Source organism: Zerene cesonia, chromosome 4 (assembly GCF_012273895.1).
Source record: "Zerene cesonia ecotype Mississippi chromosome 4, Zerene_cesonia_1.1, whole genome shotgun sequence".
Lineage (NCBI taxonomy): Eukaryota > Metazoa > Arthropoda > Insecta > Lepidoptera > Pieridae > Zerene > Zerene cesonia.
Window position 1 is genome coordinate 6,508,274 of NC_052105.1, and position 25,074 is coordinate 6,533,347.

At 31.3% G+C, this 25,074-nt stretch overlaps 3 protein-coding genes across 4 annotated transcripts in view; 1 reads left to right on the forward strand and 2 right to left on the reverse strand.

The window, feature by feature from the left end:
* The window catches only part of LOC119839545 (spermine oxidase-like), a 19,991-nt gene extending 12,260 nt beyond the window's left edge, over positions 1–7,731 (reverse strand). Inside the window, exon 1 of one of the 2 annotated variants that reach the window (XM_038365852.1) lies at positions 7,521–7,731. In XM_038365852.1, coding sequence (XP_038221780.1) covers positions 7,521–7,651 — 131 coding nt within the window. In that variant the 5' untranslated portion in view covers positions 7,652–7,731. Of the gene's footprint in view, positions 1–7,365; positions 7,497–7,520 lie in introns of those variants that run through there. The other variant, XM_038365854.1, reaches the window with a different exon arrangement.
* Positions 1–15,258, forward strand: part of LOC119839546 — an 18,414-nt gene extending 3,156 nt beyond the window's left edge. The window contains exons 2-4 of the mRNA XM_038365855.1: positions 11,936–12,021; positions 12,511–12,817; positions 13,568–15,258. Of these exons, the coding sequence (XP_038221783.1) occupies positions 11,936–12,021; positions 12,511–12,817; positions 13,568–13,673 (499 nt within the window). The 3' untranslated portion in view covers positions 13,674–15,258. The remainder of the gene's footprint in view (positions 1–11,935; positions 12,022–12,510; positions 12,818–13,567) is intronic.
* Positions 15,142–20,236, reverse strand: LOC119839547 (survival motor neuron protein). The gene is made up of 7 exons (XM_038365856.1): positions 20,070–20,236; positions 19,698–19,848; positions 19,171–19,341; positions 17,841–18,023; positions 17,409–17,521; positions 15,951–16,099; positions 15,142–15,292 (listed from the first exon to the last, which is right to left on the reverse strand). Exons 1-7 carry the CDS (start codon positions 20,109–20,111, stop codon positions 15,265–15,267), a joined length of 837 nt encoding a protein of 278 aa, XP_038221784.1. The 5' UTR covers positions 20,112–20,236; the 3' UTR covers positions 15,142–15,264.
* Positions 20,237–25,074: the final 4,838 nt, after the last annotated feature.

A 25,074-nucleotide genomic window follows, 5' to 3' on the forward strand; every position in this document is an offset into this window, starting at 1 on the left:
CGTTTAAGGTTACATGTTAAGGTAATAAATGCTACAATGATAATAAAACGAAATACTTTTGAAACGAGATTATTTAAAATAAGAGCATTTTTACTACTGCAATGGTATATACCCAATTTACTTAACAATCAATGTCATTGCAACATAAAGAAAAAAAAACTATTATCAGTCTGCGTAAAAAGAATCCTACCGTGGGAAATAAAAATGTTTAAATAAACCCGACAGGAATTTAAAACAAAGCAATAAAAACCGTTGGCCACTTTTTATTTGCGAGGATATTCTTACTGCAAACAAGAATATGAATAAAAACTAGTAAAATACCTATCTATAATTCTTACATAAGGCTAGCAAGGTGAATGCACTTATCAGGTTTTTGCCTCTGTTAGGAATGCATATGTATTTAGATGAATATAGCTCGCACGTGTTTCAATTTGTTTAAATTCACAATACGTTAATATTTCGTTTAAAAATATTTGCTGTATACTGGAATATTGTTTGAATAATCATTATGAAAATAGGTCGTGGTATGTGTATCATATTTAGTTCATAAAACGTACAGATAATATATTATATACTAAACTAGACTGAAGAAAGCTGCCGTTCTGTGTAGTTTGAACTTTTATCGGTTATTACAGCGTACACAAATATAAACTATAAATAATATTAATCAAATACATTTTGGAATTTAAAACAGATTTAATTATTTTCAAACAGATTCAATAATTTTATTCGTAACAGATTCTTCTCCGGATGTTAACATTCGGCACCCGTAGGAAGCAACTTGTAATGCAATATAAAAGCAACACTTCCTTATCGCGGAAAATGTAAACAACGTGTTACGAAATGCGCCATATTTGGGTCAAACTTGCAATGGGGTTACCAGCGAGTTAAATGCTCATTCTTGAAAATAATTTATGGACGTCATTTCGTAACCTAGCTATAGTTTATTATTTGTGGCATTTAAATGTTTATATTTATTAATCTGTTCATTTTCAATATTTAATTACAATCATAAGGTTCTAAAAGATCTATTTATAACCTTACGATTATCTCTAACTTTATTAAAGACTTAACACGATAAAATTTATGTTCGAAAAATTTTATACTATATAGATTAACTTTTTTTCGCTTTGACAATTAAAATCAAAATTAAAGGTCAAATAAAATCAACATTAAACGATGCCAAAATGTCAAGAAAGTATTCATTAACAACTTAAAATAATACCTTTAAAATATCTAACGATATTAAGATAGCCAGTAACAAAATTTATTAGACAGAACGGAATTTTAAAAATTTAAAAGGCTAGGTATGTATCACGGTTGGAATTTGTTATGGACCATGCGTATTTTGACTTTATTTGTTAACCAACGAAAAAGTAAAATATGTAAAAAGTTAGTTGTATTAAAAGATGTAGCTTCTAACTTATTTACAGAATTATATTTATTATTAAGTATTAAATCGCAAACTCAAAACTTTTCAACTCGTGTTATCTCTTACAAGTATCTATGAATAGTACTTTTTTATAATATCACTGATTCTCAATATGGCTTCCATAGAGAATAATAGGCAAGAAACACATACTTAAGATATGTTATTTGAAAGCACTTTTTACATGAGAAAAATAATAAATTTGTTATGAATTTGCTATGAATTTGTTTAGGTAATAACGTCTAGTACAGAAACAAAATTTGGTGTTATAATGTGAAACTGCTTTTTTATGAATAAAAATCTAAGTATGTACGTATAACTTAAATATGTTTTTTATTAATAATTTGCAAAAACATAAGTGCCGTAAACATCACATATATTTTGTATGTCCTCGAATTATTAAATCTGTGTACTGATTTTTCTTTTCAGCGATAATCCGCCTTTCTACTTTATATTTTATATAGTGTTTATATTATGCTCTACTTTAAGAAAATAAACGGGGGTATTGGAGAATTTACGCAGTTTGTAAAAAAAATGTTCTCAGTATTTTTGAAGTGACATTAAACAAACATTATACACGGAATGATACTTTTGATGATAAGTAATTTCTGAGATTACCACACAAATTCGTGAACTAAATTTTCTTTTAGACTTATCAAGAAATAGTTACTTTTTACTGTAAATAGCTTCTCGATATATTGACTATACCTACTTAGTGTAAATTTTGTCATCGAATTCACGTAACAATTACGTGTTTTTAACAATCTTCGAATTCCTAAGCTGAACCGGAAACAATCGGCTTTCTGACCTTGTACAAGGATCTTATGTTATCTTTGGAAACCAGTTTCAGAACGTTAGATCGGATGTGGAAGGGTTTTTAATCTGTTTCAAATATAAGGTATTCGTGCTATGCGCAAATCACTGGTATCGAACTTCGATTAAGAGTGTTTAAATTTTTGAAAGATTTTTTTATGTTACTATGATATTCATTTTATTGCTGCACATACACTTTTAAATTAAAATACATTCAAGTGGATTTAAAACACTTTTTTTTTAATTTAGTGAATATTTGAAACAAAACACGCCGTTTTTTTTATATAAACTACCATATGTATCCCTGATTACCAATGTTTTCCCTTGAAGATCTCTTGTTGATTTTAAATACATGTTTGAGATAGTGACAAGTCACAGTCATGGCAGTCACGGTCAGAAATAGTGTCAAAGGATAGAATTACTGTCACGAAACAGGGCAGAACACGGATGGGGTAAGATTGCTTAGCTATCATATTTCTATTGTGGTTCGGAGTTCATACATTGTCTATTATTTTTATTTAAATTTTGTTGTATTAACAACAAAACAAGTTAAAGAAATGAAAGTAGTTAATCATTCAAAATATTATATTACTCCATGCCGTCAATATTATATTACAGCATCAAAATGAGTATATATATGGTATACGTTTTTTCGATAACATTTACGCCATTTTAAGAAGTCTTTCTTTTTTCAAATTTCGCGCCGACGCTATCCATCTGTCAACAGTACTGAGTACGTGCTATCGATTTTGAATTTGGATAAGCTAACACGTTTTCCGTTTTTTAAACATTAAAGATCTAGGTTTCTTATTCATTAATATTCATTCCATTAATAGGGCAAAACAAATGCTAGTTATCTATTAATAGAAATCAAAAATTTAAATTCGTGTCGAATGTCATTACTGAAAAAAATTCTACATGTTACGGTACATTACGGTGATGACATTTATCACTATTTACAATATGTTAAACGAATAAGGAGTAAATTGAATATGCTCAAACATTAACTAGAAAGGCGTGGGTTAGCTAGTTTGGCGTTGTGACCTCGCGTTGTTGACACAAGTCGCCGGCTTCTAGAATTCAATTTAAGAATATAATTCATGGCTTTTTATTTAAAATTGAGAATATTCGAAATGTCATTGAGCGTTATGTTTAAAGTTCATCTGAAAAAAACACCTTGTCATAATGATTAAAGATAGAAAAGTCAAAAACATACTTCTATTTATGAAATATGTAATCTGTGGTACGAAGAAGAATTAAGTCATAAACAAATTAACTCCAAATGGAATAGAGAAAACCCCAAAAAAAATCTTGTAAATTTAAATGTCCATTGATATAACACAGTTAATGCAATAATAATGGCTATCATCACATATTTAACGGGACTAACCAGTTTTTAAATTAGATCTAATTAGCAATCTTAGATGTTAAATGAACAGTTTATTTAGTAAGGTATCGCTTTACTTACGCACGGAAATAAGAACGGGTTTGTTGAGAGTTGGGACTACAGACCATATAAAAGGCTTCTCGCCGGAATTCCTGTGTGTCGAGTTACTTAGACAGCAAGCCATTAACGTGAGATTCGATGTATTAGTTACTAATTGGCCCTAGACCTGTCAACTGTCAAGGTGCTACTTTACTGCAGTGTTTTCAGCATGAAACGTGATTACGAAAGAACAAAACTAATTCGAATCCAAACTATTCTATTAATGTGAATTTTATGAGAGCTTAAAAGTCATTGTGTAATACCAACTTTGATAAGAGTTCAAGATTTAAAAAAATATTTTTAAAATGGCATAGACAAGATTTATGAATTGATAACTATTGTTTTAGGAGCGTCGGCACAAAATAATGACGTTTAAATTTAAATAGGTATTATAAATGATTGCTTTAGAAATTAGGTTTCTATGAAGGCCAAGTACGGGTTGGCACATAATTCGAAATTTTTGATGTGGATTACTGAAATTACAATTTATAGTCTCTATAGGATATAGCCACAGCTCCTTAGTCCTTAGGCGTCGTTTATTTCCTCAGTATTTTACCATAGGATTCCACTAAGAATAATAACGTCAATGACCCCTATATGTCAATTTCGTGTCAAATTTTATTCGAAAAATACGATTTAAGAAATACTTTTTGCATTTCAATACAGTTTATTGTATTTTGCCAGTATTTCACATTAAATTTAAGCAAATTAAATTCAAATCTCAATTTATGACGTCACAAAATGCCACAGAAGGGATTTCTTAGCTGTATCGTATTGCAACTAAACACATTTCCAGACGAGTTATTCGCTATATAATAAAGAAAACTTAAGAAGCATTACTCATGTTACGTATTCATTCATTTTTTTGCATTTGTATTATTTTACTAAAGAAGCCATACAAGTAACTAGGAATATCGTTAAACCATTTAAAACGTAAGGGGATTAAGATATAGTTGAATCAGCAAGTATGCATTTACTGACTTGTGTGGAATGCGAATAAAGGAATATAAATATTACATAGTAAAGATATAGCGTATATTTTATCTCTGAGCAAAGAATAGAATAATAACCGTTGCAGCCTTTTAGGACGTCCACTGTTGGACATAGGCCTCCCCCAAAGATTTCCAAAACGACCGATCATCAGCGGCCTGAGTCCAGCGGCTCCCTGCCACTTTAATCAGGTCGTCCGTCCATAGAATAATAACAGACGGATCAAATACCGTGATGTGGGGTTTCACTGCGTTTATAAACTTTCGTTTGATCCGGCTTTGCTTGGTACATATAGCCTACTAGCTGCGCCCCGCGGTTTCACCCGCGTAAGTCCGTATCTCGTACGAATATCGGGATAAAAAGTAGTTTTTATGTTATCCAGTTGTCCAGCTATCTACGTACCAAATTTCATTGCAATCGGTTCAGTAGTTTTTGCGTGAAAGAGCAACAAACACACACACGTCCTTACAAAATTTCGCATTTATTATATTAGTAGGATAGGATGTCACTCGGTGAAATTGCAGCGTTCTAACGGTAAAGAACTTTTGAAAACGATCCAGCGGTTTTGCGTGAAAACGTAACAAACATACTAAAATGCAAAAATACAAATGTTTCTTCTCTATAATATTAGTGTAGACTACTTGCCGCGCGGTTTTACCCGCGGCCAAACAGAGATAGATTGTGTTATTCTGGTACATAAGCTATATCATTGTCTAGAATGATCAAAAGGTTCCAGCTAATAGGCTTTATATGTTCCACGAAGCGCGTGCTATTCGCGATATATAGAAAAACTTTTAATCCAAAATCCTAATGCTAATATTGTATTTATAATTAAATTATCTGTTCTATAGGTACGAAAAGACACACTGCATATAAATAAATATAAATTTTATGTTACAACCGTGTGAAAATGATTGATAAAATCTGTTTATCATCGTGAAATATTAAAGCAAATACAACTAATTCGTTTGCATGTATCTATGACGATTAAATAAATACTGATATGATATATTTTTCTATATTTGCACAAGGATTGGCCAAATTATAGTTTGTGGTACATATTTACCTACTTTTTTATTTTACTTTCTAGGTGATCCTATAGTATCATAATTGTCTTTAAGATTCATTTGATTGTTTTTAAATAAATTTTAAATTGACATTTTCAAGGCATAAAGGTGAAATCCTCAATCCGCTACGTACCATTAGAATCAACTAAATTGTTTCACTTGATATGATGTATAAGAATACAAAGTATTAGGTCTATTATTGTCCAATCCATTCGATCCTGATTAGTATAAAAAGATAAACTCATTAATTTATGTCACCGATCCTTCATACGTGTACAAAGTTTGAATTCTGTCCGTTTAAAGGGGTGAAAATCTAGTCTAAAGGAGTCGGTCGGTGAAGCTAATAAAAGTTTGTTAAAAAATAGAGTTCTTCGTAATTCTTTATTCTATAAATGATATTATAAACTAGAACGTGTTTTACTCATTAGTTATATTCGAATGTCTTGCTTTTTTTTCGTTTCATGCGTACTTAAATGACTATCGAACAAATAGCAAAGAAAAACGACAACTAATTATTATTAATAGTCTTTGGCATTGTACAGCGCAATTTCGTATCACATTTGCTTCATAGCTTAGTTACATAGATTGTTTTTTTAATTATCAAATTTTATGTTCCCATTTCATTGTAATGACCTACATTTGTGACGTTAAAATCTTAATGAAATATATTCAAAGTACCCCAATAGGTGATTTGGATAAGAGCTTAAGATAAGAAAAGTTTATCAGTTTGTTAATACTTTTACGACTAAAACTATAAATTTAAGTAGTCATTATAAGATGATTATGGCAATTCCTTCGGCCTTGGATGTTGCAGGTAGATGCGCGCTATACATTCATAGTTATTCTTGGTTTTACATTTTAAAGCTTAAGCCATTTGAAGAGGATTTAATTTCGAATAAACACATTGCTTAAACCATGAAAGAATGCGATGTTTGATAATAGGAGCGGCCTTTTGCAATTTTGTACAATGGGTGGGCAGGTTATTTTTTATTGCCCGATTTAAATACACTTTTATAGATAAGTGCCTAAGAAACTGTTGAAATTGTATTTTGATGTATTCGAGGATATCGAATTTTTTATCGTTCATAGTTACTGCATGATTGTATTACAAAACATCATCTTTCGTTTTAAATCATATTTTAATATAATAATATTTACAATTTACGGAAAAAGCTTTAGAGGACAACTGTGACATATCGTAAAATCTTACCATATGCGCGTGAAATTTCACAGTAGTAAGTTATCGACAATTGAAAATATTTAACATTTTATAACACATTGATAGAACAAACAATATAGCATATTGTTGTCATAAGAGGTTTTGATTACTTGTTGCTTAGTATTGTCTGTTCTAAGTTGATAATTGAAAAAAAATACAATAGAATTAATTGGATTCTTCACTGCGAGTCAGGGATCAACGTACGTTTTTATTCTATGGCAACGGTAAAAAAATATTTGTTTCAAAATTTAAATCAAAAAATATGTAGCCATTTCTACATTTTTATGGTCATTAAATTTAAATAAGACAGTAGGCAGTCGTTCCACTTAATAATTACATCTGTTTCGAAATAAAAGATTACCTACAACTGTCGAACGAAAATCAACAATGGCGGCGTGACGCGGCAAACGATTCCCGCCATTTCACCACAGATCATACACACGCACGAAAATAAAATCCCACGAGTCGAAACCGACGAGGAACGTTCGCGATTACTTTAGTATAAAATGTACGTACCTGTTACTTGGAATTTCTTGTAGATACTTAGAGTAGAACCGGTCGTCAGCTGACAGAAGTGAATTACAAATATGGCCGACCCTCGAGTGCACCAGCGCCGAACTGATAAGACAATCTTGACTCATGAACATTTAAATTTTCATACTATTTACCGATAATAACAATGATTAAGGATGTTTAAACATCATTATCAAAGTAATAGATTAGGATAGATCTTAGTATATCTTGGAAGCTAGAAACAGTAAATTCAGTGGAGTAGACCAGTTATTTTAGTTACTAAATTATTCATAGCGCGACTCGGTGGTATTTTTAAAAAGCAGTTATTTTGTTTACGTCAGTTGTATGGAAGACGTTGCGTAAATTTTGCGTTTTTATGATAAGATGATCTTATCATATATATATCTATCATATAAATATTTATTGATACTTTTGACGCTCTAGAATTAAATCTACGAGCCAAGTAGTCACACAAATTATTTGTATATTAAATGATTAATAGTAAAGATATGTTGTATTAGGTAAACGAATGAATAAATACTCCGTATTATACGAACACAAAAAAAAGAGAATATATAGTGCAATGATGAGTGGGCGACTTTACACAATAGGTAAAGAGTACAAGAAATATAAGAAAGAGAGATGATACATATACTATCTTAATAAAATTGCTTAGGAATATTCATACGTCTGTTTTTTACATTATTAAGAAGGTGATCTCCCACAATCAACTGCTTCCAATATGTACTTAGAGAGAAATTTACTAAATTACTTTTGCCTGTTTCGATCTATGAATCAAATTAAACATGTTCATCAGAAGACAAGTTATAATTGAACCAAAGAGATTCTTAATTTCTCACTTGTGTTAAATATTAATATTTTCATAATACTTTGATAAAATAATCCAGAATTTTAGCATACAATGTACCATAGAATTGGATTAATTAAAGAATAAAAAACCCTGAGCGTAATATCGAAATTAATTCACGACAAAAATTAAATATTACGTTACGAGTAATTATTAAAAATTAAATGTATTCAATAATTGATCGAAAAAATAAAAATATTATCGTCTCCGTAACTTTTTACTTCAACTGTCAATAGTTATGTAGTTTTCTATTAATTTACATAGATTATACGTAATCTATTGTTCCCATTAATCTATTTGACATGCATATATTTTATGATGAACACAGGTTTCAAACAACATTGTAGCATTACGTTATGTATCAAGGTCATAGGTACACACTAATCCTCCAGAGAAATGACAGTACTGATTATCCGATTCCTTGTAATTTGCAGTTGTTTTCATTGGTCGAAGGGTGATGGTTCATTAGCTCGATGAATAACTATTTTATTATCTCATTTGCAAGACAAATGACAAAATCCAGAAACCCAAAACGAGGGTATCAATAGATGACTGCGAATATTTCAGAATTATCGAGAACTTATAAAAATTAACTGTGTATTGTTGATTGAATCAAACGTTCAGTAATAATATTTTCTAAGAAAACGAGGTTTTTATTTTAATACTTACTTATATACATATATACTTGATATGACATACTTAATAATATTTAATTTACCTTGACATTTGATAGTCTAAAAAATAAATTTTATAAATTAGTTGATTAAATGCAGGCTTATGTTTTATGTAAATGTGTAGGCCTGTATATCGGTGCTACTGGAACCAGTTTGAATACAGCTATTATGGTGTTTCTATTAGAAATATTATAACATTTTTAATGATGATAACCGTCCGTCGAGTAGTTAATATTATCTTATGGAATAGAAGTTACTTTTTATTCTGTGGTAGAGTCAAGAACGGACGAATTAAAATGACAGAAGCGTATGTATGGCGGAAAATTTGCCCCGTAAGGCACTCCGGCACCAGAGACATTATGTAAAGAAGGATTTTAGTTTTTGTCTTTATACTTTTTTATTAGATTATTTATTAGGGTGAAGAATATTTGCAATGCTAGCAATTTTAGTCCGACTTTTTAATCTATAGGAAAATTTTGTCCATTCCGCAAAATGTTTCGAGAATTCTATACAACTAGTCAGATATTTAAAAATTAAAAACTTTTTAACGGATTTTAAACGCGATTTATTCATTATATTAGTAACCCGACGATTCGAACACTTTACAGCGAGCGTGGTCACGGGGAGACTGACTTGTAAAAATCCGTTAAAAAGTTTTTAATTACTTAATGTATAATATTCTATGATCCCACTCTTAAAGTAGATAATTAAAGACGTCAGCTAATGTAAGAAGGCCATATATAAATAAACATCATATGTTTTTTCTTCGGTTTGAGCATATTTATTATAATCAATATAATAACTGATGTAATAACAATTATGTGGTAGTTTCTCGGACAGTTTTGTAATTTTTTGTTGATTGGGTTATAAGAACATAATATAAACAGATGTCTTAACGGTTATAACGCATGACTCGGTCAAGAGCATACATGAGGGTCTTATAACGTCTGTTTAAGCGCTAGATTCAAATGATAAGCAATGGGAAACTTTATTTATTTGTATATTATTTAATAATTCAGCTAGATATTCAATGTATAAGTTTAACGTCTTTATTATTAAATTTAAATAGATTATAATTAGTTTGTTGTTATTTTATCTACGTTTGATATAACAATCTTCGTTATTTTGTTTAGTTTCTTTATAAAACTTGTTTGAGGAAATAGTATACCGACAATCATTAAATTATTCAGGCATGGATAGGGGTTGTAGCCGGCGCTACTGGCGTATAAAACATACTCGTAATTACTCGGACTTCAGACATAAAAGGGAATGTTACAAAACACCACAGGTTGCTATAATGACTGTTATTATGTATCATACATAAAATGCCACTGACTTGAGAACAAGTATAACCCGATTATATTGACTGTTTATCCTTACGCAGGAACTTGATGGAACAAGAAGTGATTTAATTTGTCCGTGTTATGCATAGGGTTGTTAGGGAGTTTTTGTGTAATAATCAACAGGATTTTCATCGTTTTTATTTGAAGTTTTGCAGATTTTGACGTGAGAACTTATATGTTGCGTAGGTGAGAATTGATTTTGCATACGAGTTTGGATAGGTTTACGCAGCAATAGTTTGTAGATGGCCGTTAAAGTTACAAAACCGATGTGTGATGTACCTAGTTACCTACATGGGACATTAGCTAATCCATAATTCTCAGTAATGTTTGACCCACTTTCGTTTGCGCGAATTTTAACAAAGTGTTAACACATTCTGTCGTTACTAAAAATAAAAATCGCTGAGAATTGAGATTGGAGAGATAACATAATTTGTTAAAGAAACAAATAAACAATCTTGAATTTTTTTAAACGCTCATAGGCGCTAATTCTGAGATGTTGCATTTTTTGTATACAAATAACTTATATTAGCACTTAACATTGGGCGGCCCAACTTAGATATTTTTTATTTCATACATGTTTCGACTTGTATACGCTTGTGAATTATCGTACCGTTCGTCTTATTTCAAACACTTGATACTTTTTATAAATAAAAATTACAATTTATCACTAAGACTTCGTAATAATTTGATGCGGCTCTTTTATTGGGTTTTCCAACTTCCAATCACTGATGTTTTCACATTAGTGGATTCATTCATACATTCCAGCATTCTTAATGGATCTTACTAATAATATCATTGTGAGTTATCGCATATCCTATCCTACTAACATTATAAATGCGAAAGTTTGTAAGGATGTGTGTGTTTGTCGCTCTTTCACGCAAAAACTACTGAACCGATTGCAATGAAATTTGGTACGTATACAACTGGACAACTGAAATAACATATAAGCAACGGGATATGGAGTTACGCGGATGAAACCGCGGAGCGCAGATAGTATTACATACAGCAAAAAGGTAGGTTTCAGCTAGTAAAAAATTGAGAGCGAGGGCTGGTCAATACCACATTAAGTAAATCCTTCATCACTCGAAGTATGTCAATATATATCTAACCTATATTAAATAAAAAAAACCGACCGTGTTGGTTGTCGGCTTTCTTCAACTGACGTTGTAATATATTTTAATTTGATATTCATATAAAGGAGCTGTGAAATACGAACGTTTCTCAGATTATCTGATCAACTACTCAGCCGGCTCAACCGATTGTCATCAAACATAGTATCTAAGAACACTCAAACAAAAGTCACCCTCACCTTTTCAGCTTACGGGAGCTTATGGTGTCACTCGTATTTTTGTGTCGGTGGTTAAAAAATATCATCGAGAATTTATAAGACACTAGTCCTATGGTTATGTGGTTATAATTTACAGTTCATGAATTCTATACTTACATTACGAATAGTTTAATTAACTGAACAGACCTTTTATCTGTTCTCTTTTGGCTACAGATAAGTGAATAATTAGATAAAACTCTTTTCAGAACAAACAAGTACCTGCAGAAGTCGGCCATTACAAGAATATGCGCCGTTGGAGGCTTTTTTATATCAATACCCGTGTTTTTAACAGGTTGGTGGATGTTTTATTTTTTTTTTTGTGGTTAACTATGATGTATTGAGTTATGAGAGCAAAAACCGTTCGATCTGGTTTGTTACTCTTATAAGAATTATGATTATAGAAAGTGTTCCGCTGTCACGCTAATTATAATATATTTTGACAGCACAGTTGGTGTGGGTTCGATTCCTACAAATGAAAACAACATTTTCCAAGTGAAGGTAGCGTAGGCGCATAATTCGTTATAAAATAAATTACATTCACGTAAAAACTGCAAGTTTTGTTTTTAATTTTTATAAATTTAATTCACAAACCTCAAGTAGATATATCTATCTATAAGAAATATACAAAATAAAGTTTCAAATAATGATTTTTGTAACCAATACTACCAGTGCCCAAGTGTTCTTCTCTTTCGATGTAACGTTAGCGTACAAACCGTTGTAAGTATTATTATGATGGATTTCATTTACCACGACATTAAAAACATTTCACTGTCCATTACAGGTATAATCCTGTACACGTTCATCCAATTCCATTCTACGCCAGCAATAGTAACCTCGGTGTTTATTGGCGTCGGCATAATCTTCTGCGGTTGCGCGATGGTCCACAATGTGTTTGTATGGCAGAAGGAGAAAACAAACTTGGTGAAAGCGTTCCGAGCGCAAGAAGTTACGATGAATACATCGAACGGTGTGATCATGAATGGCCATTTGAATAACACGGGAGCCGGCAATGTAAGCTTCCATAGCATGACTGCGCCGTACACACATCCCATTACGCTGTTGCAACAGGGAGGCCCCTATATTATAAGGTAATAGATAAGAGAAGAGAGATAAGTATTTAGATATAGGAATAATATATGACAAAGTAAGTCTTATAGTTATTATACATATTACCTTTATAAAAGTAGCTGATGATCGCAAGTTTGGCATTTTCTATAAATTTATCCAAGCTAAATCGATAGCCCCGGAACTCCGTACGTGCTAAATTTTCAGGAGCCATTTTCGAGTTACATAAAGAACATAATATATACAAGAATTGCTAAAGATATTGAGATCCTGACGGGTTGTATCTTCTGTATTTCCACTAAAACCTTCTCGATGCAGGTCCCTAATAACATAAACACATACTAATAAGTTCAAATCTAATAAGTAAGACTTCCAGGTATTTTTTTTTATTTATTTTGTCGCGTCATTATAAACTGTTATTTGTCATTATGTAACGTCTTTAGCTCTTAGTTATTAATTGTGAGTGTGATTATGTATAATCTGTATTTATTAATATTTCATGGAGGATACATATAAATATTTGTAATCTGTTGGCTCCCTCCTTTGTCACTTTCTCTTGAATAAAACGGGGCAACGAATAGTTCGTTTTTACTATTATACTCCCTACATATTAAGATTATTTAAGGTAAGGAATTATTGAAATAGCTATAATTTGGAATAATATGGAATATATAATAAATACTATAATAAATAATTTGGAATCTCTAAATCTCCATAATTCTAGCTACAATCACACATATTATCTTCATCTAATACAAAATTATCTCTTGCAGACCACCAACAAGCACGCCGCCTGGTGAGGGGGCAGCTACCCCCGGCGTACCGGCCGCTACCATCGACCTCAGCCACGATACTCACGAACTAAGCACCCTCGTCTAAACCCAGGGTTAAATGAACCCTGGACTGGTGATAAAGAAAAATAGACTATAGTCCATACATGCGTTTATACTCATTTGAGATAACCGTTTCTTAAATATATCCTGGATTTAAATCAGTGTACGTAATACTGTCTTAATCCAGGGTGTTTTATATGGAAAACCTTATATCAGTCATTCAAACACTTTTTATGGAAGCGCTTTTGAATCGTTTACGACTGAAAAGATATAGTGGTCTATCGAAAAAAATTGTAACGCGGCGCGCTGAGCAATATTGGCTTATCGAAAACGAGTCTTCAGAAAGTAAAAGACGATGGGGACGAAATACTGAATAATGCTCGGAGTACGTAGTATATTTGACGGATCACAGTACGAAATACCTACTTAATTAATTAAGAATGTGTAAAGGGAAAATCATCCTGAAATTCTAAAAACCTTTTATTTCTAACAATATTGATCGAAATTTGAATGCTGACGCGTCTCAGAAGTAAATTGTTTACGAAGAAAAACGAAATTTTGAACGAATTAAACTATTAAATTTTCCGTTTTCTGGATATAGTTTTGGAAGTCGTTGGTTGTATTAAATTAACCCTTCCAAGTTTTCGATTGTTGATCAGTAACTTTATCAACAAGTTGTGAACTTCAAAATATGCTATCAAGCCCAAATAACAGTTTTTGATTTATTTTCATACATTAATTGTCATTTTAACTGTCAGTTATTCTAGTGCTTTATTTAGCATCCAGGCATGAAACAGGTCACCTATCGTAATGAGCATTTAAACAAAACTAAACATCACAATGGTTTTAAACGGTTCCACCTTAATAATAGTAAGTTATTGTTAATTGTAATATAACTGTAAATATTGTTTTATTAATAAATAATATTATGATTAGTTTCGCCATTTCTAACTTAATGAATATAGTAGGTATTTATTAATAGTAACTTAGTTTATGCCTTATATAAAGATTTTTGTAGTGATATGCCTTTTTGTTAGAAAAGGCGTCTTATTTTTGAGTGCTTTATAATCTAAATATCATAGACTATGGAATATAGTTAAAATATTAATATTACGAAAAAAAGAATCAAATCATCCTAAAATTACTTTTACAATATCTCAATACTTTTGAAAAAAATCTAATAACTACTATATGAAAATGCCTAAATTATTATTAACCAATCAATTAGTCCATGGATGTCTATGGTTTTAGATTATATATGCTTTAAAAATGCCATTTAAAAACGTCACAACCTGTTTTCTGAGAAATATCAATAATTACATAGCAAAAATTATTTGATACCAATGGTAATATATGAAAATGTTATAATATTTAACTTCCATGTTTAAATCACTAACTTGTTATTAAAGCAATGACTGTCAATATTGCGAATATAAAATTATGTTTAAAATAATGTTCTAATATAAATAATAACACGTGTTTAAACCCACCAATTGGTAAAAAAACGACATTCTGTATCCATACTGTATATTTGTACATAGTGATAAAACACAAATCTGGAGGCATAATTAATTTATTTAACAGGTTTTTAATGTTAGTTAAGACACTTAATAAAAGTGAATTTTTAAAAATGTCTATCATTTATCACCTCTGCTTTCCCTGGCCCTGTAACAAAAATATAAAAAAGTTATTAAAATAATACGCAAATTGACATTAAGGGCCTATTTTACGCGAAAAAACAGGAAAATTAACGATACCCATAGTCTGGCGAACATAACTCATATTTTTATTTTCCACAAATTTTTGCCCTTTTCAGGGAAATTTATACTTAAACTCAAACATGTACCTTTTAGCCTATGTGTATCTCTGCCTCGCACTGCACTAGCCTATGTGCTAATCCAGAATATAATCTATCTCTGCACCGAATTTCCTACTCGTACGATAAGCTGTTTTCGCGTGATAGAGTAACAAACATCCGTACATCCATCTATACAATCCATCAGACCATTACAAACTTTCACATTTATAATATTAATATAGTAGGACTAACGTACATAGAATTATTATCCACAATATTTAACATTGAAAATGACTAGCTTTTGCCCACTGCTTTCATTTTTATTTTAATTATCCTGATTGAACCTACTATCCAAGCATACATACTTACATACATAGGGACAGACGCGGGAAGAGACTTCTTTATACTATGTCCAGACTATAGTGATAATCGGGTGATTATCACTACAAAGTCTGGAGGTAATTTTATTTTTGGTCATTTGTGGGGTATCAGCTTCCCATGTAACCCACTACCCATAAAACTCACCGCTTCATACCCTGGTACAGGCCGGTGTAATACCCGCTCATGTACCAGCTGAGCAGCATGGAGGACACCGCTTGTTCCTCAGAGTCCACATCACCGCGGGAGAGGTGTAGCGGGGGCGGCGGTGGGAGGGGCATGTCCATAGACCCCAGCTGGAAATAATAATTTTTCACATTATTATAAGTAAAATTATATGAAAAATACCTATTTGCTGTATTTTTTATTTATTATGAGAACATAAAGGAAACGACATAAATTATCAGTTGTGAAGTAAAGAAAAAACCACTGAGGTTTCAAGTACTGTGCATGTATAAATAATTTCTCAATATAGCAATTCTGGATAAAACTGTCTAATAAAGTAGGCAGTTTTTAACATACCAAAACAATATTTATAAATTGGTATCCAATAATTATCTTACTATCGTTTGTTCAAGTGATAATGCTAAGTTTATGTTTAAAATTAATTTTAGTATTCCTTTTTTCTTAAATTAATGCCCAACCCATTTAAAATATCTGGCAGAAAGTACCAAATTAAATTAATAAACGCAATGCAACCTAAATTAAATAAACATACAAATACTTAAATCTCTACATAGTTCTAAAGCTTTATCAATTTATATTTTTATGGCTTTAATTACTTCTCCTATTGTGACATTAGTATTCAATTATGATTTGAATACTACTAAGAAAAGAATACTATACTTTACTATAGTTATTCTATCTATAAAAATGCTAATAATCCAAAGGATATTCCTATGGCCATGAAACATTCAACTGCAGTACTTACAAATAACAGGAATATTGCTTCTGAATATTGTATGTACATTAACGAAATAAACATAATTGTTATCATGTCCTAGTTAGTGCAAAAATAATCAACTCCTGAATGTGGCAAATACAAAATTGTGTTCGTTTTCTGTTTTTAAAACAATACAATAGCCTAGTAAAAAAGCCTTTCTGAATTCATAATCCCACTATATAATATTATAAATGCGAAAGTTTGTAAGGATGTGTGTGTGTTTGTTGCTCTGTCACGCAAAAACTACTGAACCGATTGTAATGAAATTTGGCACGTAGACAGCTAGACAACTGGAATAACATATAGGCAACTTTTTATCCCGATATTTCTACAGGATACGGACTTACGCACGTGAAATTGCGGGGCGCAGCTAGTCTTTTACATTTTAAAGATATGTAGTATCTGTACAGAATCACATGCACATGTATCTAAACTAATACTATAAAGGAGAAACATTTGTGTTTTTGTGTGTATGTTAGTAATGTGAAAATTCTTTTACCATTGGAAAGCTGCACCTTCACTTCACTGAGCGATATTATACCATATTATTTGTACCCATAGACTTGACATGTACCACGACTGAATAGCTAGTTATTGCATATATGTGTGTGTGTGTGTGTATTTCAAGCTCTTACATGCTTGGCCCCAATATTGATACTTACATTTTTCAGCATAGACATATTTGGCATTGGAATGTCTGGCAAGTCGAATTTGTTCATAGGCTTTTGCTTGTTCTTCTTTTTAGCTGATTTCTTCCTATTTTGGCTGAATGTATCTGAAAATAGAATATCAAACACAAATTGCACACGTTTGTATTTTGATTCCAAAAAATGGGTAGCTTTAGTTTACATTGAATAGAATCAGTTTTATTTTGAACTGGATAATAGTGTTTATATTAAAACACTAGCTGACCCGGCAAACGCTGTTCTGCCTTACTCTTATCATTTAGGGATATGAAAAATAGATGTTGGCCGATTCTCATAGATACCGGCTAAGCACAAAAAATTTGATCAAAATCGGTCAAGCCGTTTCGGAGGAGTATGGCAACGAAAACTGTGACACGAGAATTTTATATATTAGATAAGCAATCTTACTCATAACCCCTGGACTCCTGGATCCTCTATCACTATATTCCATATCGTCAACATTTGGTGACTGGCTCTCAAACCCATCGTCGGCTCTATCCAACAGTGCCTTCTCTACTTGCAGGGTCTGTGCTTGTCTGTCCAGCGATGGATTTAGTGTGCTTACGAGGACCTTTTGTAAATTGTTGTAACCTGGAATTATAGATATGGCCAATCAGGGTAATTGTTAACTGGAGCATTGGCAACAATTTGCTATAAACTTTTAGCTATTTTAAAAACTTTCCTTTTTTTAATGTTAATTTTTTCTTATACAATATCTATGAAAATTTAATGTATAAAAGGTTTTTATACATTTGAACCATTTATTTACACATCCAAACACACAAATAATAATATTATATTAACCAAAACAAAAGGAAATTATAAAAAAAGCAAGGAATAAGAATTAAATAAATATAAATTAAGTGTGCCAAAAAAGGATGCCACTCATTGTATTTAAGAAACAATGCCTCTGTGCTGATTAATGATTTTGCAATTACAGAAAAAATTATTCCAATATTTTTCCAATTACCCTTATTCATAATTATCCTGACTGATCTTATACATTATGTATAAAACAGAAAAACAATATGTGCATATTCATGTTCTATATACATTTTCATCAAATGAAATATTGATAAAGTATGAGCAGAATATGACTATGCTCATTCTAAATTAAGTAATATCTATCTGCATATCAAATTGAAGATTCAGTGTGCGTAACAAACATATACATAGAATTATCCTCTACAAATCATGAGGTAAAATATTTTAAATGTAAAAAGTTTAGAAGTGGTTCATTTAATATTTTAGAGCATAATTATTGTTTCACATGGGGTCAATTCACACAAGTAGCATTGTATGAGAGCAATTAAGTTTAATTGTATTTATTTTTCTGTTTAATGTAATGATTTAAATAAATAAATACTATTTCCACAACATGTGATCTGAACCTGAGATCAGACATTCAGTCAGTGTTTTATCTGTAAATCAAAATCTGACTGGTTGCGGAGTTAAAACAAACAGCAAGATCTAATTAATCTATCAATATCTTGGTTCTTTCATTGTCTTATATACTGGTGCGGTATATAATAAAATACAATAGGAGCTATCTAAAAATATAAAGCTGAAGTGTTTGTTTTTATTTTGAACATGTTCTCTTTATTGAAATTCTATTGAATTAAAAAATTCATTCACTCTTGGTTATGTATTTGATCACTGAGTGCTACTGGCTATATATGGACCACAGACTAAGCCGGGCAGGTTGTAGGACCATAGGACCATTTGTTATCATAATTACCTAAAAATTGGACAATACATTCTTTGTCATTAACTATGGAGAGTATTAAAGCTTCATATTCTAAACCATCTTCTTCAAACACAGCTCTGCACGGCATCCCCGCTTTCCAAATTGTTTTAGATGACCTAGGTTTTTGTGTTGTGGGTTTTGCAGATTTATTTTTTGAGGTACCTGTAAGTTAAATGAACATGTTCTGTATATAAAAGTTATGATTTATAGTTAAATAATAATATAAATAATACAATATAATAAAAATTTAACACAGCAAAGATTTTAAAACTAAATAAAGAAACATGACATTGCATTACAACTAATAGCAAGTTTTCAGTGTTGCATACATCCTATAAAATAAATTATTTACTCATGACTTCTTAAAAATCAAAAGTCATCCTCCACCATCCATCTTCTAATAGACTAAATGTGTGTGTATCAAATTCTAGTGACTAGAGTACAAAGATGCATTAAAAAGTTTCATAAATAAGTAAGGTTAGTAAAAATACACATTATATTTATAGTTTTGAGCATACTTTGCTTTGTAGGATCATTATTTGACTGTGTGTTTGTGGACATTGCAACTCGCTTGGCTACTTCTGCATTTGCTATTCTTATAGCTTTATCATATGCGTCATTTAGCTTACGATCATCCCACACGTATTCTTCCTCTTCTTCTGATTCCGACTGAAATAAAAATATAATTGATAACTATTATTATTATCATCGTATATTTTGGACGACAACATTAGAGGGTCAATAACTTGATTCTATTAGTAAATGTATTCAAAATTATACTGAGATCTTGCCTGAAAATAATATCAGACTACATTATGTAGTAAAGAAATATGTATATAATACACTTTACGTTTAAAAGTATCGCGATTGAAATTGAAGTTTATCCTCACCACATTCATTCCTTTAACGTACAAGACCTCACTATTAGACATATTTGCTGTTTTTTTTTATTATTTATACATGAAAATCGACGCGGTTAACTTTTAAATTTATAAAAGTGTGTTCTTGACTTTTGTTTCTAAAATCCAACGTTTCTGACTCTTGAAACTTGAAGTTGAAGTTTGACACTAACTGATACAAAATGACACATGATTAAACGCTTGTTGCCATTTTCTAAAACATAAGGTTTATTTATAATAATGAATAAAGTTGTTATTCTTAAAAATGCGATGATACTGGATCTCAATCATTAAATATTTAAGATCAGACAAGTGTGCCTTTATAGTGAAGGAAATATTACGGAGAAACCTAACGTTAAATTGGACGCCATTTCAACAATTTTAGACAAAACATAGCGATTGACAAAACTTCCCTGAATATTATATTCACAATTTAAAATACTTTTTTTTTTTATTTAAGGTACATGAAAAACTGTATTTTATAAATGCCAACTTTAGGTCATATGTTCCACTGCATTAAAAAATCAAATAAATGTATGTTAAGCTTCATATGCGAATTTGTTAGTATGGAAAACATAATAGAAAAATACCACAAATATATTTGTGAATATAATAATAATTTAACTCGCTTCTAACAGTTCATGTAAAAAATCGTGCTATTATAAGGGGTTATCTTGCTAATTATTTGTTTAATTATTCTTCGTATAACATAGCTATTTAACAGAGACCTATTTTAGTACAAGCAATAGATTTAAAATCACTTATTCTTATTTCTGAGCGATGACGTGCGTGCGTCCTTCCTGTGTATTGACAGAGCCAGTCGGGACCATTGATTTGTTGATTATACATAATGTGAACGTGCTATATTTAAAGACTAGACTTAGACTTTACTATACAATAATAAAAAAAAAAACAGTTATTGTATTCTGCTCTAAACGTACGTATGAGTACATATTCCTCGTATTTCTTAAAATTCAATATCATGCGAGCCACTTATACTAGGATTTGAATGTATAATATTATACCATGTTATACCAGAAAAATATACCTATAGCAAAATTGCCAAAAATATAAAACATTACTTTCTAATAATGCAATCTCAATATTATTTAGCTACGATATAAAATATTAAATTTTCATAATATCATAATAAGCCCGCAGGGCCACTTTGTGGTTTTTCAGCGAGTGGGCTCGTGATGCTGGACCCTCATAGAGCACGTGATCGTAGTTTAAAGAATAGCAAAGCCTCTCTTAGCTGCTCATGATATGTTGCCTCCTTGTCGCATTATTGCAGCGACTTATTTAGGGGATCCATACAGTGAGAGAGAGAGTCACCGCTTGCTAAGAGGTTTTTTACTTTGATTAAGTAGAAAGGCAGGTGCCATAGTTTCTCATACACCCAACCTACCAATCCATCGAACAACCCCTTTCCATAGCTCAGTTTTGTTACGTTCCATTTTTTTGCAAAAACCCTACATATGCCGCGGACTGCTCAGGGCTGTATCTCGATAGTGCAGTCATGGGCAGGTTGCGGCTGGTGTTCTACAACACATTAAATTCTCTAAAGGGCCTCTGCGTGCTGGATCTGTGTCCCCACGTAAGCCTTCCAAAACACCGGGTGCTTTCCTTCTGGAGGTACCCGAGTATTATGGAGATAATAATTCTTTAGTCGTCTAAAATAATTCATAAAAACGAAGTTTCCTATGTGTGTCTACGGGCCACCACCGTAAGAAATACCCAAAAGCCAGGCTGAATTTTGAGTCGAGGCGATATTAGATAGTAAAGGTTTATGTAAAATGGTTTATGTAAAAAAAAATCTAATTCATTAGTTCTCTCATAAGTTTAGTCGTATATTTTATCACTGATAATCTTGAAAATCGCCTTGACCACAGCCAGACAATTGTTAGGGTATAAAATCCTGCTAGACACCCTTGAGGTTGGATTAATTTTAGTCATAGTTACGCTATAGTTTATAGTCCGGAATTGTTCTTACCTGTATAGTACACAGAGAAAAGTTATAGCTTTTATGATTTGACGAAGGTCTATCCGTCGCGGACTCATCAACCATTATTACGGATTGGGCTAATTGAAACTAGTTGACGTGAACAAACATATTCACTACAGGACATTCATTAAGCAGAGAATACTTATATACGCTCACAATTATTTAGATAATATTAATATCAATAACATAATCAATGTATATACTAATGCATGGCAACGTATCATGTAACATCATTATTACACAAAAAATGCTTCCTATACCAAAGATATAAAATTTCCGATTTATTCAGCGGTGAAATATTCAAATGAGGTCCTTATCATGTCGCGAAACGGTCGCTCATTACCTGGCAGATATTTTTTGTCGGATCCTGGCCATGACGGGTACAAATAGCCACTGCCAGATTTTCTGATCCTTTAAATTCTTTTACATTTTTTGGGCCATGACCTACTAAACCGATTACTCGTGGAGCCTTAAAGAGAACCGGAAATTATGTTTTTTTTCGGATTAGCTTAATACATTTAATTTAAATCTATTTAAGAAATAATTATAGTAGGCAGAAATGTAAGATCGTGTTTCATCACGGAGAATTTATAAGATGTTTTTATGACATAATATTCTAAAAGATTACAATTTCTTTTAACCTCAGATAACATATTATATACTAACAAACAAACTTTTCACTATTTTCATTTACATACTTTCAAATAAACTCGAAAGTTTTCAAGTAAACTCCAGGATGAGCAAATTCATAATAAAAATACAATGCCAAAAAATTTAATCCTTTCATATCAAAAAGTATAACGTAATCGCTGCTCTTGTAGAAAATTGAACAAAATTGGCTCACCTACGTACCCTTTTCAATTGAATTGAATAGCTGTCGCCTTTGTGCTTTTCGTATGTTGAAAATTTAACACGGGAAAAGAAAGGAACATTTCGTGGCCTCCTATGACCCATAATCGGGTATAGTACGCTATAAAGCCAGTCGGTTACGAAAATGAAACTCAGAAATACACTCCATTCGCTTTGGAACACTTGATTAATTGGTAATGGAGTTTTTGAATGAACACTGTCTATAATATTGTGTGGGGTACGAAAACGAAGTATTTTATATTTCTTGATATCATTTCGTTTGTAGTGTATAAGTATTTAGTTATATTATGAAATCTTTTTTGTAAGGACATTTGAGAAAATGAACCTTTGTTTATGTTTTGTTTGTTCTTCTGTGATAGGATCGAACAAACTTGCATTTCCGTAACGTGGTACTACCGTAATATCTTAAAGCAGTACTATTTCCAGTGTTGGAACTAACTACAGAGATTCTCACTCTTCTCTGTTCAGAAACTGCTTTCCAAACCGGTATTAAATGTTAAAACTATATAATGACGACTCAAAAATGCTTCTATAAGAAGTCTAATTGATTAATTAAATTATTGAGTTTGAGTTAGAAAGTGATGGCGTTAGACGACCTATATAGTTCTATCTTCTTTTCACAATTCAATTATTACAGCTTTAAGTCGTCACGCGCACACCTCTGAAGATTAATAACCAAGATGTTAAGGTCTAATATTATAAGCCATTTTACATATTAATGCTGGGAATTTAATTTTCTAAGTCAAAGTATGGTTACAGTTTTATACGCGTCGTCAAGGAGGCGGTCACATTTTGATTATAGAGACGATATCGTTTTCTTTATGCCAACAATAGTTTACCCCTCGACGTAACATTATAATTTTTTCTATAATACTGTTACTCTTTACTGACAGGTTGATGGATGTTGCGTTTAAATATAAGGGTACTGTAAAAGAGTTCATTGTAGGAATTATTATATGAAGTAAGCAATATTAAGCATCGTTCGTAATTTGTTCATTATTTTATAACTACATTGAAATGTAGTTGTTGTATTATGTTGGTAATAATGTTAAAATAATTTTTACAAGTGAAAATTATATAAGGCATAACGTTAATACTACTCAGTATTTTTTTATATTGACAGTATTATCGACACATATACCAACGTATATAACTTACGAACAACGTATATTACATAACGAACGTGTTAGTTATTAAAATAATTCTCTTCCAACCACTACGTGAAATAGAACTAAAGTTTAAGATGTGCAGTTATAAACTCGATTTTATTTTGTAATTTCTGCCGATTGCAAAACAATTCCAAAAATTATAATATAATTTACTAAAATATCATAACTCTCTTACTTATCTGTAAAATGTGTTCTCTGCTTTTCCTAAATATACCGACCTTTTATTTTATTATGTATTTACATCGTCTAATGCGCTCCGGAACGTAATAAGCGTTCACAAGGGAGCGATCTCGGATACACTGAGATTAGTAAAGTTATGGAATATATTTAAAAAAGTGCATTAAATAATGGTTTACCATATTTCATTTTATGATAATAGACTAATATAGCCACATACTTGGGGTTAGGTTGAAATTGAAATAAAAAAATAAACATTTTTAAAAACATATGTAATATTGTTTTAACCATTACCGCAAATTATACTAACGATAGGTCATGGCGTGGTCAGCCATCATAGCTCAGAGTGGGGCAGTATTTTAAAATAGTAGCTAGTAAACTATACCCACAGTCTTACCTCAATTTTTTTTTCATAAAAAAGGTTATACCCTATTATTATATATAGCACCACGTATATGTAATCTACAGTACATGTTTAATTAGAATTTTCCAATGCACTTTTTTTTTTCTTACCTGCCTGTCAATTTACAGGTTCATATGTATCTATAGAAAATACTTGTAGGTTCAACAAATAAACAAATACACAAAGGTATTGAAGGGATGTTTCAATATCAAAAGAAGAAAATTAAAGAAGAAGAAAAAAAGGTGGATCGTTTTCCTGTTCTTACAAATTCGAACACATAAATAAGGTGTATTTACATAAGTGATATGGCAATATTAAGATATTGGGACTTACTTGACAGATTTATACTCTAGTCTAAAATTGACATTGACA

What these genes read in the sequence shown, in the direction of transcription:
- LOC119839547 (XM_038365856.1), bottom strand. Translation starts at nt 20,111, where the DNA reads ATGTCTAATAGTGAGGTCTTGTACGTTAAAGGAATGAATGTG. An exon ending in TAATGATCCTACAAAGCAAA is followed by an intron (nt 19,342 to 19,697) that starts GTATGCTCAAAA and finishes TTTAACTTACAG; the next exon opens with GTACCTCAAAAAATAAATCT. An exon ending in ATATGTCTATGCTGAAAAAT is followed by an intron (nt 16,100 to 17,408) that starts GTAAGTATCAAT and finishes TATTATTTCCAG; the next exon opens with CTGGGGTCTATGGACATGCC.